This window comes from Ornithorhynchus anatinus, chromosome 3 (assembly GCF_004115215.2).
Source record: "Ornithorhynchus anatinus isolate Pmale09 chromosome 3, mOrnAna1.pri.v4, whole genome shotgun sequence".
Lineage (NCBI taxonomy): Eukaryota > Metazoa > Chordata > Mammalia > Monotremata > Ornithorhynchidae > Ornithorhynchus > Ornithorhynchus anatinus.
Genome location: NC_041730.1, coordinates 72,716,973 through 72,733,427, shown reverse-complemented (window position 1 = coordinate 72,733,427; position 16,455 = coordinate 72,716,973). Strand labels below are relative to the sequence as shown.

General features: G+C 40.7%; 1 protein-coding gene across 1 annotated transcript in view; it reads right to left on the bottom strand.

Moving 5' to 3' along the window:
• Nucleotides 1-16,455, bottom strand: part of MALT1 (MALT1 paracaspase) — a 65,474-nt gene that overhangs the window by 35,948 nt on the left and 13,071 nt on the right. Inside the window, exons 2-4 of the mRNA XM_029060447.1 lie at nt 15,534-15,700; nt 4,053-4,174; nt 2,024-2,174 (exon numbers count right to left, since the gene is read on the bottom strand). Of these exons, the coding sequence (XP_028916280.1) occupies nt 2,024-2,174; nt 4,053-4,174; nt 15,534-15,700 (440 nt within the window). The remainder of the gene's footprint in view (nt 1-2,023; nt 2,175-4,052; nt 4,175-15,533; nt 15,701-16,455) is intronic.

Sequence of the window (16,455 nt, the reverse complement as noted above, 5' to 3'; positions counted from 1 at the left end):
GTAAATAGAATTTTGGCACTATGGAGAAATGCGTAGGCGTTACTTTGTCCCCTTTCCCTTATAATCCACAGCCCACACAGAGTCACATTTACTGGCACTTTCTTCTGTTCTTTCTTGGGGAAAAAACATGCCACAAGAAGGGCAGAAAGAGCTGAGAATACAGGAAGCAAGAAATCTTTCTGCTTCTGGTAACAACCCTCCCATAGCTTCAGTCTGTCTCCGCAATCTTTATCCTTTTGCTAACACTATTTGGTGGGGAGAGGCCATTCATTCCTGGCATTTTGTTTTCTATTATATTAATATCTTATATTTTACATTATATTATAAATATTACATATTATATATGCTAGTCTGGCCAGCTGGTTTTCTTTGCAGTGTTCTCATAACCCTTTTTTTACTAGATTTTATTAATCAAGCCCTCCATCACAGCTCTTTTTTGCAAAAACTCTCATAATTCTTTATGATGGTCATTTTATCATATTGCTTTTATTGTTTTATCATAATATTTTTATAATTTGGTTCAGTATGTATCATTAAATGGCATCCCCACACTCTGGTAAATGCCTTATAGGAGTCTATTAAAAATGAATTAAAAAAAATGTTTATGAGATTTCCCTTGGCTAGGGATACTTCACAAACTTCCACTGAACATCGCAATAAGAATCGTGGGCATACAGAAAAGACTGAGTTCAGTACTATCATAAATACAGAATACATCAGAATACAACAACAGAATCTTCACAAAACATTTCAGATTTTTATGTATTAGCACACACCCATAAGTTCAAACTCTGCAGGTGCTCAACTGCAAGCTTACTTCTTTTCTCCCTTTCATCCTTAAAAGAATCAGGCACGGATTTTTTTTATCTGTTGCTTCTACTGCAGGTTTCCAAGGGCCCAGTATATCTATCAGCATACCCTAGGCATTAAAAAAATGCTATCGGTGATGTGATCTTATCCTAGCTAAGATCTACAAAAGCCAGGGAGAGAAGTTCTGCTTCGCTACACATTCACGGGCTTTCCTCATAGATTCTTCCTTAATCTATGGAACACGGAAAACGTACAGGTTTTCAAAGACATAACCTTTTTCAACATCACGAAAACTGGAGAGAGAACTGACTTGTGGAAATTATCATGAGATTTTCATTATTCTCCACTGCTGCCAAAAATCCTAGCCAGAATCTCCCTGGGCCAATTAAAGAACATTACTAATCATGCACTTCCGGAATCTGCTATCCTCAGCTTTTTCTCCTCTATTCTTATATCCCTTTGCTTGGGCAAGACATTTTTCACTTATTTAGGCATTCATTCAATATTTTCCCACTTATCTGCCTAGGCTTTAAAAGTCTAACTCAGTGCTACTTAAGTTTTAAACATGTTAGGAGGAGGAGGGACTAAGGTTAAACTCATACTCTATAAGTATGTGCCACTTTAGTAGGTGCTCTATAAAAGAAGTCAAACACACATGACCATCTTTATAGCATATCCAGTAAAGTGCCACATGCAGATATAAGGGGTTACCGTAACTTTTGAAAACATGATGAACTCACTGTAAAAAAGTGGGTTTTGACTTTTTTAAAAAACAATGCAAATTAGAATTCCCTGAAAATGTATTTTTTCCAGGCATGGATAAATCTCCAACATTTTGATTTAATTGCAAAATAATAGAGAGTCCAATTTTCCAACCTGTACTTACAGAATGGGCTATACTAAAGCCTGTCACTGGTCTATGAAGGTCTGGAAATGTCTCTTCTTTCTCAAATCCCCACTGAACACAGGAAAACTTTTCACTCTTAACAATGCTGTTGGGTGTTGATACATTGAAAAATAAACAGATCTAACCAATTCAGATTCTAAAGTAATTTCAAACTTTATTGATGATTTTAGAACAGATCTGAACTTCAGAATAAATCCTTAAGCAACAATGTAAAATGAATAGTTCTTATTTCTCTCCAAGGCAAATATCACAAGATAATCAAATAAGGTCTGCACCATCCTGAATGAAAAGTAATTTGACACTTACCATAAGAACTTTCCATCAGTTCACAAACATCCAGTTGTGCCCACTGGCTGAATTCAAAGGTAGTGTCATTATTCACCCGACAGACATAAAATCCAGCATCGCTTACTTGAACTGGGTTAAAAATAAGCTCTGATGAATTCCCATGCGGAATCTGTTTAGTGTTAATCAAAATAAAGTCACTTGGAGCCAAACAACTTGATATATATATATAAGCGCTGGTCTAAGCGCTTAGATATATATATATAGGCAAACTTATACAAAGTATGTGCTGCACAAGTAAATATATAATAATGGCATTTGTTAAGCGCTTATTGTGTCCAGGCTGGGGTAAATACAAGGTAATCAGGGTGTCCCACGGAGGGCTCAAATGCTTCATCCCCATTTTACAGATGAGGGAACTGAAGTCCAGAGAAGTGAAGTGATTTGCCCAAAGTCACACAGCTGACAAGGGGAAGAAGCGGAATTAGAACCCACGACCTCTAACTCCCAAACCCAGGCTCTTTCCACTAAGCCACGCTGCTTTTACAATATATTTTGAACAGATATAAAAGTTCTAAACCCTGGGCTACATGTTTACATTTTCTCTGCATTTCACCTTCCCACTCTGTAATAATAATGATAATAATATTTAAGTGCTCATGTGTAAAACAGTGTTCTAAGCACGGGGTAGGTATAGGTTAATCAGGTCACACAGTCCCTGTCTCACATGGGGCTCACAATGTAAATAGGAGGAAGAACAGGTATTGAGGAAACTGAGGTACATAGAAGTTAAGTATCTTGCCCAAGGCCTGTGTTCTTTCCACTGGGCCATTATAAAAAGGATAAAAAATTTGCCAAACCTTAAGTAAACTGAGGCAAACTGCACTATAAGACACTCTGGAAAACTGAAAACAAGAGGAACAGCATAGTACCCACAAAAGGAGCAGCACAGTACAGTGGGGAGAGCAAGGGCCTGAGGGGCAGAAGACCCAAATTACAATCCCACCTCTGCCAGGTGCCTGCTGTTTGACTTTGGACAAGTCACAACTGCGCTATGCCTCAGTTTCCTCATCTGTAAAGTCGGCATTCAGTGCCTGCTCTCCCTTCTACTTAGACGGTCACCCCAAATGAAATAGGGACTTTGTGTGTCCAAACTGATTCACTTGTATCTAAGTGCTTAGACCAGTGCTTAACACATGAATGCTTAACACACTATTGATAATAATAATAATAACAACAATAATGAAAAAACATTTAGTTACTTCTAAATTTTAGAAGTAGGGTCATCATGAAGGCAAAAGATCATCAAAATCTATGCATTTACTGCTGAAATTGTAAAATTTAAATAAGAAATTCCAAAATCAAGACTAAGACATTTTTAGACAAATATTTTAAATGATTTAACTTTTTTTTTTGATAATATACCTTTTACAAGGAAGCAGTATGGATGAACATAGTGCTTCACTGAACTGCGTCAATCTATCTGTCTTCACCTCTGAGGTTATGTATAATGAAAGATATTGTGATTTCTTTGGACCTAAGACTGGTCATATTTACATTACCTTGCGGCTTTATAGTAGAAAAAAATAATGATCTCAATTGGAACACATCAATTGAGCCAAAGAGAAATAGAAGTTTGAAAAGAAAGTTTTCCTTTTGTAGATGTTTATATTATCTTACATTTTCTACAAATACCCATTATTACAGATTTACCATTATTTCTAATGGTTTGGTGGACATTGTACAATTCCTTACCAACACTCTGCCTCATTATGCTCTGAGCCCGTCTTCTAGACTGTCAGCCCACTGTGGGCAGGGATTATTTCTATTTGCTGCTGAATTGTACTTCCCGAGCGCTTAGTACAGTGCTCTGCACACACTAAGTGCTCAATAAATACGACTGAAGAGCTATTCAACCTTATGTCAACAAAAGTAATTTAAAAGAAAAAAGCTTCAAAAGATATTTTACTACTGACCAAATAGTATTAATTTGTATTTCTTTTCTCCTGGCGACCAAACTCAAGAAAATTCACCAGATTTTGTTCTTTACCTCTTTTTTCATTTTGAACCACTGATACTGTACAAAGGGATGTCCAGATGCCCGGCAACAAAGCTTGACCAGCTGTCCTGCTAATACTGCCTTTGATCCTGGGTTTATAACGATTTTTATCCCTTTAAAAAAATGAACAAGTAATTTTTTATTAAGAACAGCAAAGATGAAAGGAGGGGTTCACTTCATTTATATTTCCAAAGTCATAAAACACTTTTGAAAGAAACTCTATAAACATCATTGAACACCTGCTGTGTGTTGAAAGCACTGGACTAGACATTTGGGGGGAACATTCAAAGATAATTTCACTCAAAGCAGTTTACAATCTAATAAAGCACATAGACATAATTTGATTAATGCACCATATTGAAGAGAAACTAAGTATAATAGGACAAAGGACAAAGAATAAATAACATAAACAAGAAGATAAATCTGTGTGCGCTGGAGTGGCTGACAGGATAGCATGACCAAGATGAGGTGATTGACAAAGAAATGCCTTAATCAATCAATCACTGTATTTACTGAGCACTTACTGTTTGCAGAGCACTGTGTTCTGTGCTTGGGAAAGAATAATACGATAGATGAATAGAACAATCCCTGCCAAAAAGGAGCTTACCGTCTAAGAGGTTGCTTTTAGGAAGGTGATAAAGGAGGGAAGGGTTGGCAAGAACAGGAGGGGTAACACTGCAGGCAGAGGGAAAGGCATGAGTAATGACGGCATTAGGAGTAATAATAATAATTATAATTGTGGTATTTGTTAAGCTCTTACTAGCTGCTATGCACTGTTCTAAGCACTGGGATAGATACAAGATAATCAGGTTGGACCCAATCCTTGTCACACATGGGCCTCATAAGGTCTCAATCCCCATTTTACAGTTGAGGCACAGAGAAGTTAAGTGACTTGCCCAAGATCACATAGAAGACATGTGGTAGAACCCGGATCGGAATCCAGGTCCTTTGACTCCTAAGCCCATGCTCTATCCACTAAGAGTAATTTATCTCCACTGATTTATTTTCATTATAACTAAAGAAAATGGGTTTTGAATATTTTGAAGGCTATGGAAAGCAAGACTGCATGAGGCAATGATGTTGAAAGCACACCCAAGGCACCATTATTTCTATTTTTGCCACCTTCCACTCACCTGATCATTAAAAAAAAAAATCTTTCAAAATATGGCAGATTCAAATTCTAAAACACTGCAGGGAATGCAAAAAAAGGGGACCCTGTATTCAGAATTCCGGATAAATAACACATCCATCAACAGTCCTCAAATCTCACCTTGGTTCAATTTACCACCCATAAATTGACAAAACCAAGAGGAAGAATTGTAAATCTAATTCTTTATTCAAATATGAAGGATACTAGTGGCTTCATTTCTGTGATACTTGAACACAGTCATTACCCAGGAGCTCTGAACCTGACCCCAACACCCCATCTTGGAGCAGTCGATGCGGTTGAGGCGTGCCAGTGGCAAGTCAAGGAGCCGTGTGCCAATGACATTTTTGTGGCCATTATCCCAGAAGCTACTGGTGTACGACCCTTAATGCAGCTTCCTCTGCAACTATTTTAGCTTTGCCAAAAAATAACCTCATTGCCAGTCTCCAAAGAGAATGCTAGCTTGAGATGAGCATCCAGCATCTCTTTGTCGAAGAAGTTTCCAGATTTTAAGAGAAGAATCAGGCTGGCTTTAGGATTTTTTTCACTTACAAACAACAAGAACCCAAAACATGGAAACTAAGATTTTCTCAACTTGCAATTAAAATGATGTCAGTATAGGTCCTACATAAGTAAAGAGTTGTTGCTAAAAGATTGCTTCAACCCAAACTTAGCAGAAAAGGAGCATGGCCTAGGGCAAAGAGCACAGGCCTAGGAGTCAGAAGTCCTGGGTTCTAATTCCAGCTCTACTACTTGCCTGCTGTATGACCTGAACATGTCACTTACTACATGACAAGGACTGTTCTAAGCCCTGGCAGATACAAGGTAATCAGCTTGTCCCATGTGGGGCTCACAGTCTTGCTCCCCATTTTACAGATGAGGTAACTGAGGCACAGAGAAGTTAAGTGGCTTCCCCAAGGTCACAGAACAGACTCTGTGCCTGTTTCCGCATCTGTAAAATGGGAATTCAACGCTTGCTCTTCGCTCCTTTTGGACTGTAAGAACCATGTAGGATAGAACTTTGTCCAACCCAATTATCTTGTATCTACTCTAGCACTTAGTACAGTGCTTAGCACATACTAAGAGCTTAACAAATACTATTGTGATAATAGTAAATAATAATTGCAGTGTTTGTCAAGCCCTTAACTTTGTGCCAAGCGTTGCACTAAATCCTGGGGTAAATTCAAGAAAATCACGTTGGACATAGTCCCTGTCCTACACGGGGCCCACAGCTTACAACAACTTACAAAGGAGAGAATGCCCAGGAATCCATAACAGATTGGGAGATCTTGAGATCAGAGGCACTGTGTGAAAAATGTTTTGAATAACTGATTAAACACTACTATAGTCAACCTAAAATATATATAATAATGATGGTATTTGTTAAGCGCTTACTATGTGTGAAGCACTGTTCTAATATATATGAATAAAAATAAAAGTTAAAAATGGTCATATGAGGTGAAAATGGAAATCTTTGAAAAATCTTCAATGTTACCTGCTAAAAACAGTCCCAAGACAGTCGGTAAGTTTAATTTTTTTTTTTTTTTACTAAAACTACTAACATGGCAGGTGTTCGGATCAAAATAAAGTTTAGTCACTGAAAAATAAAAACAAATCTATGAAAGAGCTGCATTTTCCTTCCTAAAGATCTTATCATGCATTACAGTAATTCTGACTGTTTCTGAGAATATATGTGTGGGGCAGTGTGCCCCGGTTCACAGCACTTCTGGTAATCTGTCTGTTCCAAACTTGAGGAACAGGAAGGATATTCCGAATTTAGAACTTCAGGTCTCCCTCTTTTTTTTTTTTTTTTAGCTACTCGGCTCACAAATACATGCACTTCACAAAGCCGGGGAAGAATGGCAAGTTCAATGCTATCAAGAAAGTGTTTTTAGCTCCCAAATTGTTCAGTTCTCTGGAGATGAGCCTAAATGACTAGTACCCTAGTTGAATATCAGCTCCTACTACAAAACGTTGTACAGAGTAAGGGCTAAATAAATACAATTTCATTCATTCAATTCATTCAATCGTGTTTACTGAGTGTTAACTGTGTGCAGATCACTGTACTAAGCTTTTGGGAGAGTACAAAATAATAATAAACATACATATTCCCTGCGTACAACGATCTTACTGTCCAGAGGGGAGGAGATGAACATTAATATAAATATTGCTAAACTCTATTCTCCCCAATTTATTTATTTATCTTTTTTTTTTTTACAAGTGGGCAAATCCAGGAATGAAGGAAGTACTGGGGAAAGATGTCAACTAAAACAAACTGCAGCTCAACACAACCCCACGTTTGAAAACTTACACCTGGTGGATCATGGTGTATGCTACAAGCTTCAGAATCAGCATAGCATCTGTACTGCTGTCAATAATAATAATAATAATAATGTTGGTATTTGTTAAGCGCTTACTATGTGCAGAGCACTGTTCTAAGCGCTGGAGTAGATACAGGGTAATCAGGTTGTCCCACATGAGGCTCACAGTGAATCCCCATTTTACAGACGAGGTAACTGAGGCACCGAGAAGTTAAGTGACTTGCCCACAGTCACCCAGCTGACAAGAGGCAGAGCCGGGATTTGAACCCATGACCTCTGACTCCCAAGCCCGGGCTCTTTCCACTGAGCCACGCTGCAAGTGAAAAGAATATTGGGGAAGCCAAAATAAAATAGGGTTTTTTCACTTAACACAGAAAAGCGGTAAGTAATAACATGTATTGATCTATTCTTCGGTGATATCAAACACAAAAATGTAATATCTTAGGGCCACTCCCAAAACTTCCAATACAGGAAAACCTATCCCGACCAAATAAAGAACAATATAGACTCTTATTATGCAGACCCTTATTATGCAGACACTGCAAATCCAGTTCTGTGGTTAATAAGAAACTTTAGGGCTGTCCAGGAAACCAAGACTCCTTGAATCCCTTGGTCTAACAGCTCTGATCAGTCTAAGGATGAGTCTGGAGACCACAGCACTGGTTTCCTAGTACCCTGGCATCTATATTATTTACTAACTACAGACTACTGGGTGCAGTACCATAACACAGAGAAGCAGCGTGGCTCAGTGGAAAGAGCATGGGCTTGAGAATCAGAGGTCATGGGTTCTAATTCCGGCTCTGCCACTTAGGTGTGTGACTTTGGATGAACCACGTAATTTCTCTGTGCCTCAGTGACCTCATCTGTAAAGTGGGGATTAAGACTGTGAACCCTATGTGGGCCAACCCGATTACCTTGTATCCCTGCCAGTTTACTTGGCACATAGTAAGCACTTAACAAATACTATTATTATTATAACAAAAGCAATACATGGGCAAAAGACATTTTAAAAAAAAGCAAACAGATGTTCACAATCTATAAGGGTTCTTGGGTGTTGGTCCCTGAATTCTAAGAGATAACCTTAGAGAGACAAATGTCTCTCTCTCATTCTGTCCTCATTTATTTATTCAATCATATTTATTGAGCACGTACTGTGTGCAGAACACTGTACTAAGTGTTCGGGAGAATACGCCATAACAACAATAAGACACATTCCCTGCCCACACGAGCTTACAGACTTGCATGTCCTTAGAAACTATGAAGACTAGATGGCCTGCAAAAGTAGCACAGATTTCCCAGTAGCTAAGTCACGGGGTGTAGCTCAGGTTCGGCTGTTACAGAAGTGCAAATGTGCTAACGTTGGCCATTCGCTACGGCTCTGGTTGAAGTTCTAAGGAACTGCACCCTATCTACTGCTAACACCCAATCCTTTTATGAGACCAATCGGGAAAGGAGGAGGAATAGTGAGGGGAACTAGCTGTCCCATTTTCACACTGAAAACTTGGGGCGGTGGTTAGGTAGGTCTTGCCTTATCTTATGTCGTCGAGTCGTCTCCGACCCATAGCGACGCCATGGACACATTTCTTCCAGAAGGCCCCACCTCCATCTGCAATCGTTCTGGTAGGGTATCCAGAGAGTTTTCTTGGTAAAAATATGGAAGTGGTTTACCGTTGCCTTCTTCCACGCAGTAAACTTGTCTCTGCCCTCAACTCTCTCCCCTTCCGCTGCTGCCCAGCACAGACGAGTTAGGTAGTCAGTGCTAATTTGGGGAGCTGGTTAGGAAGTCAGGGTTAAGTACCATGGAGGTGGGAAAACTATTTGGATATTTGATCTCTAGTCAGGCTTGGGCTTAAATCACTCAGAAAATGGAAAGAGTGGGAGTAGCCATATATATTCTAAATTTTGTTACTCAGTTAAGGTTTTCTTTCCTTTGGACTTCAACTTTCATTCTCTTGCAAAGGCCTAGGTACTATACAGAAGATTCGCTCTTTGAAAAAGGGAGGCTAATCGTTTAATTTTAAGTCACTAAACTCTCTGAGTCTCTTCCCAAAGGTTCCCATCAAAATAAAAATTTCATCGGCCTTTATAATAGTCACTGTTTACATGAAATGTCAACTGCTGAATAATAGTTACTGTTTCAGATCAGGAAATGAAAATTACTCTCCAATTTAAATCCTGAAAGGGAATTTTAGGTCCACAGAATGGTAATAATGGGGAATTATTTCGAGCAAGGGGTGGGGGGGGGCAAAATACTGTCCAGAACTGAATTTAGTCCATCAACTGATCCTATCTGCCCCCCCCCAAATTAATAGTATGCAACTTCTTCACACATGAGAATACCTATAATTTACTAGCATGTTTATAAATATTATAATTATTTTTGCAGAAATGGGCCAGTATTTCCTGAGTTCTTTATGCAATACTTGAATAATGATTTTGTTGTTGGAAATTGTGACTGCTAAATATCACTTGTGGGCGGTCCTCCATCCCAAACTACTATGCATCCCTTTTCTGAAGCATAACAATTAGTCTCTTTCTTTACACAATGGGACTGAAAGGCTTTTCCTGCCAATCTTCAGTAACAATTTATTCTGCTTTGGTTTTTATGAAATCCACAATATGCCTTTTGTGTTTTAAGTCATTCAACAATCTGCTTTTTATCTAATATAATAAATCAGTTACATTCCAAGCTCACTCCTTTTGTGAAACTGTATGTTTTAAGTGGGAGTAAAATCTCCTTGAAATCAAAACAATTCACCAACCAAGGATGATGGAGTTCTGGTTGCTGCCTCTGGAGTAATGAATATTCAGGGATCCTCACACTTTTTAAAATCACTCACGCATTCAGTGGCATTTACTGAGAATTTATGAAGTGTATAATACTACTAAGCATTTGGTAGAGTATAATATAACGGAATTTCAAGACACTACCTCTAAACTGATCACATTTATACCAGGAGGAACTTACTGGATAGGTGAAATATTTAAACATATGATCATTTTTCACTATTTATCCTGGTGAGCTAGGTGACTTTGAGGGACAAATATAATGAAAGAGAATGTTATATATTTTAATGACATCTTACTATGACACATTTATTTGGGGGTAAGGAATATTATGTTCTTAAAATAGCAAGATAATTTATCAGGCTATAAATCATTATAAGTATGATTTATAATATTTTTGCCAAGAATACAAAAGTTTTTTTCCCATTTTTGTGAATTTTTTTTCTAGTCCATGAAATGCTATCACATTTAAATTTTAAACACCAGTGTCTACAAAAATATTTTAATACAGGGTTAAGGCCACAGAGTTATATCATTCTTAAAACAATTTTTTATTACACCAATTTTCAGGGAAAGAATTCATCAATCAATGAAGGGAATTTATTGAGTGCTTACTGTGTGCACAGAATGGTACTAAACACCTGGGAGAGTACAAAACAACAGAGTTGATTGCATATTTCTCTGCCTACAACGAGCTTACGGCCTAAAGGAGAGCCAGCCATTAATATAAATAAATTACAGATTTATGTATAAGCGCTGTGGGGCCGAGGGTGGGGTGAATACCAAGTGCTCACAGGGTACAGATCCAAGTGCACAGATGAGGCAGAAGGAAGAGGGAGTCAAGGACAGAGTGCTTAATCAGGGAAGGCCTCTTGATAATAATAATGTTGGTATTTGGGAGGGGGATGTAACCTTAATAAGGCTTTGAAGGCAAGGAGAGTGGTGGTCTGGTATACTGAACCTATCTGTAATTTTATTTATTTGAACTGATGTCTGTCTCCCCTTTCTAGACTGTAAGCTCGCTGTGGGCAGGGAATGTGTCTATTTATTGTTCTACTCTCCTAAGCGCTTATAACAGTGCTCTGCCCACAGTAAGCGCTCAAGAAATTTGATTGAATGAATGAACGAATGTGGAAAAAGAGAGGGAGTTCTGGGCCAGAAGGAGGATGTGGAAAAGGGACTGGTGGTGAGATATATGGGACCAGAGCACAGTGAGTAAGCTGGTGCTAGAGGAGCAAAGTCTGTGGGCTAGGCTGTAGAAGGTAAAAGAGGAGGAGGCAAGCTGATGGTAAGGAGCTTCTGACGGACGTGGATGGGCAACCACTGGAGGTTCTTGAGGAGTGGGGAAACATGGACTCAACGTTTTTTCTAGAAAAATGATCCAGGCAGCAGAGTGAAGAATAGACTGGAGTGGGGAGAGACAGAAGGCAGGGTGGTCAGCAAGGAGGCAGATGGCAGTAGTCAAGGTGGGATAGGATAAGTGCCTGGATCAGCACAGTAACAGTTTTGAAGGAGAGGAAACTGGATTTTAGCGGTGCTGTGAAGGTAGAACTGACAGGAATGGTGACAGACTGAATATGTGGGTTGAATGAGAGAGACCCATGGGGAAGCAGCGTGGCTCAGTGGAAAGAGCCTGGGCTTCGGAGACAGAGGTCATGGGTTCGACTCCCGGCTCTGCCACTTGTCCGCTGTGTGACTGTGGGCAAGTCACTTAACTTCTCTGTGCCTCAGTTCCCTCATCTGTAAAATGGGGATTAACTGTGAGCCTCCCGTGGGACAACCTGATTATCCTGTATCTTCCCCAGTGCTTAGAACAGTGCTCTGCACATAGTAAGCACTTAACAAATGCCAACATTATTATGACTTGAGGATAATGCCCAGGTTATGGGTTTGTGAGATAGGGAAGATAGTAGCATTGTACACAGTGATGGGAAAGAAAAAAGGCAGATCAGGGTTCGGGTGGGAAGAAAAGGAGTAGTGGACATGTTTAGATAGAGATGTCCTGAAGGCAGGATACAATGTGAGGATGCAGAGAAGGAGAAAGGTCAGGGCTGGGGAGGTCAAATTTGGAATCATCTAGGTAAAGATGGTAATTGAAGCCATGAGAGCAAACAGGAATGAGTGTAAATGGAGACTATAAGGGGATCCAGAACTGAACCTTGAGGGACTCCACTGTCAGGGGTGGGAGACATAAGAAGGGCCTGAAAAAAAGACTGAGAAAGAGCAATCAGAAAGATAGAAAACCAGGAGAGGACAGTGTCGGTGAAGTCAAGCTGGGGGACGAAGGGGTGGGTAAGGTGGTAACGCTAGCATGTACCAACTCCCCGTGTAGCTACCCTGCTAATGAGAACAGGGGAGAGAGATAAATAGAGAACTTCCTACTGCTTGTCTTCATCCTCTTCTTCCTGTGTTACCACAACTGCTTAATTTGGCTGGCTCCAGGCCTGGAGCTTCTAGGGGGTGAAATTTCCTCTTCCCCAGCCCCCCAGGGGATCACTCTCAGTGTACATGCCCCCCCCGGCAGGGGGGCTGCTCTGGACCCGAGCATCCGTGGGGGGTGAACGGTCCTTTTCCCTCATGAGTTGGCTGGTCTGCTTTAGCACTGCTGCCGCTTGCTGATGGTGGGGTGAGATGGCAAGAGCACCTCCAATTTGCTCTGCTGTCATCTGGTAAGGATGATGGGAACCTTACCCCAACCTTAGGTTGGGGGGATGCGTGTGCCACATCATGCTGGCAGAGGGCAAGGATTGGAACTGCCATCTTGGCTCCAACTCAGTCCCTTTCCCTTCAAAATGATGATGTGGGGACGATCACTTCCTGGCCGAAAAACTCCAAGGGGTGAAGCCAGAGGTGTGGCAACCGGCAACTGGGCGTCCAGGCTAGAGAGCCTCGACTGGCTCCAAGAAGAGCCAGATATTGGCTTGCGAGACGTAGACTGTCAACCACTGCTCTAAATGATATTTAGTGTGCTGGATTTGTTGGAGGAAATAATGCTAGAACTTTAATTTTAGCTTGCCACCAACTGCAAAATATTCTCAGGGAATAAAATGTTAGGCACCGGTGTAGTTTCCATAATAACATATTAAAGATTTCCCCTGGCATCAACTTCTGTGCCTCAAAAGCAAAACACAATTCACGATTACTGTACATTATTATTAACTTCACTGTAAAGATGGGGGAATTGTGGCATATAATCAGTTTTAAATTTCCCCACTGCCTCAAGAAAAGAATAATACTCAGATCACCTGACTCTCACTCTTGTGCTTTAAACCACAAGCACTTCCTCCCTCCCACATTCGGCTGTGCTATCGCAGACCGCATTTGATCCTCAACCACCCACATACAACTCCCACAGAAGTCAACAGGAGCTGAGCAAAAGTAACTGACTAGGACAAATTTTGGCTTATGAACTGCAACATCTGTGCACAGTGCATCTCTCTCCCCCCCCATATATATATATATATATATATATATACACACAAAAATAAACACACATACATAGATATATATATATACACACACACACATATAACACTTGCTGAATGCAAAAAAAAAACCTCTTTAAAAATGTTAATGCATGGCTTCCTGGCAAACAAGTACGTTTTTAAAACACATCTGATGGGTAGGAAGATAAAGTACTTGATTTCCTGAGAGCCTGAGAGTACACTCCTGGACTAAATGGAACACTACATCAAAGTATTCTACCTGCAGTACCTGCAACTGATTTAAGTAAACCACATATAGTATTTAAACGTACTTTTTTCACTCTACACACACAACTGTCCTTCATTCTTTAGGCTCGTCGTGGGCAAGGAATGTGTCTGCCAACTCTGTTGTATCGTACGTTCCCTAGCATTTCATTCGTCTTTACTTAGCGCTTATTGTGTGCAGAGCACTGTACTAAGCGCTTATTGGGACAGTGCTCTGCACATTGTGCTCAATAAATACCATTGATATTTGCAAGCCCGATGGTGAAGTTTATCTATTAGTGTGTATGACTGAAAAGGCCAGTTCTGGAGCCAAATCCCAACTTCATTGTTCACACACCGTGCTAGTGTTGTCATGCTCGATGTTTGCAGCAGAACACTGCTTTCTCTTCTGCCTCCTTGCCTGTGTCCAAATGAGATTTTGCTCAAAGGGTGTCACTTCTTTCTTGGTAGCAGCACACCATGCTGCTTTACCCTCAACGACTGATTCCCACTTTTCCGCTGGGATGCTCCACTTTGAATGAAAGGCAATTTCTCTCTCTCCACACTATCTCTACATATGCACCTCCTAGAGAGACTAAAAATATGACTGATCAACCAGTACTGGATCACCACCACTCATTAGAGAAGCAGCATGGTTTAGTGAAAAAGGCATGGGCTTGGGAGTCAGATATCGTGGGTTCTAATTCCGGCTCCGCCACTCGTCAGCTGTGTGACTTTGGGCAAGTCACTTAACTTCTCTGGGCCTCAGTGATGTCATCTGTAAAACGGGGATTAAGACTATGAGCCCCATGTGGGATAACCTGATTACCTTGTATCTATCCCAGTGCTTAGAACGGTGTTTGGCACATAGTAAGCACTTAAGAAATACCAGGATCATTATTATTATCAATCCCGGAGATGGTGGGGGTACAGGACTAGAAGAAACAGGTGGGGGTGATCAAACGCGGGTCGGGAGGTTGATGACTGAGCCTGACATAAGCACAAACTAGGGCTTATGGAGGGGCTGGGAGAGCCAGGAGAAAGATGGCAAGGAGGAACATCATGAGGCAGGAGTAATGGCAGCTAGGCAGAGCCTGGCCAAGACTGGCAGAGGCAACCCTGGGCACACAGTGAGTTGAGAGCTCAGTAGACACCCCTTACTGCCTGGTTGCAACTCACTGAATTTCTAAAAATTTAAAACCATTTTAATCAATCAAACGTATTTATTGAGCACTTACTATGTGCAGACCACTGGACTAAGTGCTTGGGAGAGTACAATATAGCAGACTTGGCAGACCTGTTCCCTGCCCAATACAAGTTAACAGTCCAGAGGGGGAGACAGATATTGATATGAGTAAATATTTTAACTGAGAGGCTGGACAAGCACATTATCACGTAGGTCTCTACAAATACAGAGGCTTCTTATGGGCACATTTTGTTGTAATACAATTAAATATCTTAGATTAATCCCCCAGAATGTTACCTGACATTTGAATAGATTTAAGAGGACTTTATGGGACAAACTAACCTGGAGGGTTGAGAAACTGCAGAACTTCTGTGTGCTCCATGGCCTGAAGGACCTCCATCAGTTCCATGACTGTACAACCTCTTTCACCCATTAATCTCAGCAAACAGAGGCTGGGACTTCCTTCTGGCTCCAGCACTTTTAGAGAGCATTGTTCCAACTCCAGAGAACTGCAGAATCATCACAGGAAAAATCTATCAGTCCACATTCAAATCATTTTTCAAGCAGCCCTTACTCCAATATGCTTACAAAAATACATCTACCCAAAAGAGAAAAAATACTGAGCATGGTATAAGACAACTACTTGACTGAGCAAGAAATTTAGGATAATCTATAGTGTTTTCTAAAGTCACAAGGCCAGATTCATTCATTCATCCAATCGTATTTATTGAGCACTTACTGTGTGCAGAGCACTGTAAGAAGTAAGCCCTTGGAAGAGTACAATGTAACAATGAACAGATTTGTTCCCTGCCCACAACGAGCTTACAGTCTAGAGGGGGTTTACAGTTTAGAGGGTGCCAGATGGCCACTGAACTCTTGCGGCTACCTGTAGGTAAACCAAAATGTCACTGAATGACCTGCACATAAATGGATTTTAATAGGAGAGGCTAATATTTTACACCCTCAATAGGCTGAGGCTGAACCAACCCTTAAAAAGTCTAGGGGCTGGACTGCGAAGTCCTTCTTTGCCCCACTCGAGAGGTGGTCCACCCCTGCTCACCACAGTTCCACAGGAGAGCAGGAGCTGTTTTGAGCGGCACGACTTGAGAGTTGACACTTCCCATCGCTCTTAAGACGCTGGACCCCCAACTTCTCGCTCTTGGTGCTACAGCAAGAAACCCCATTCCAACCCTGACCACGGGGCCCGGAGAGGAGGGGGAGTGAGATGCACGAGTGCTTGCCTCCATTCCCTACTCATGCAGGA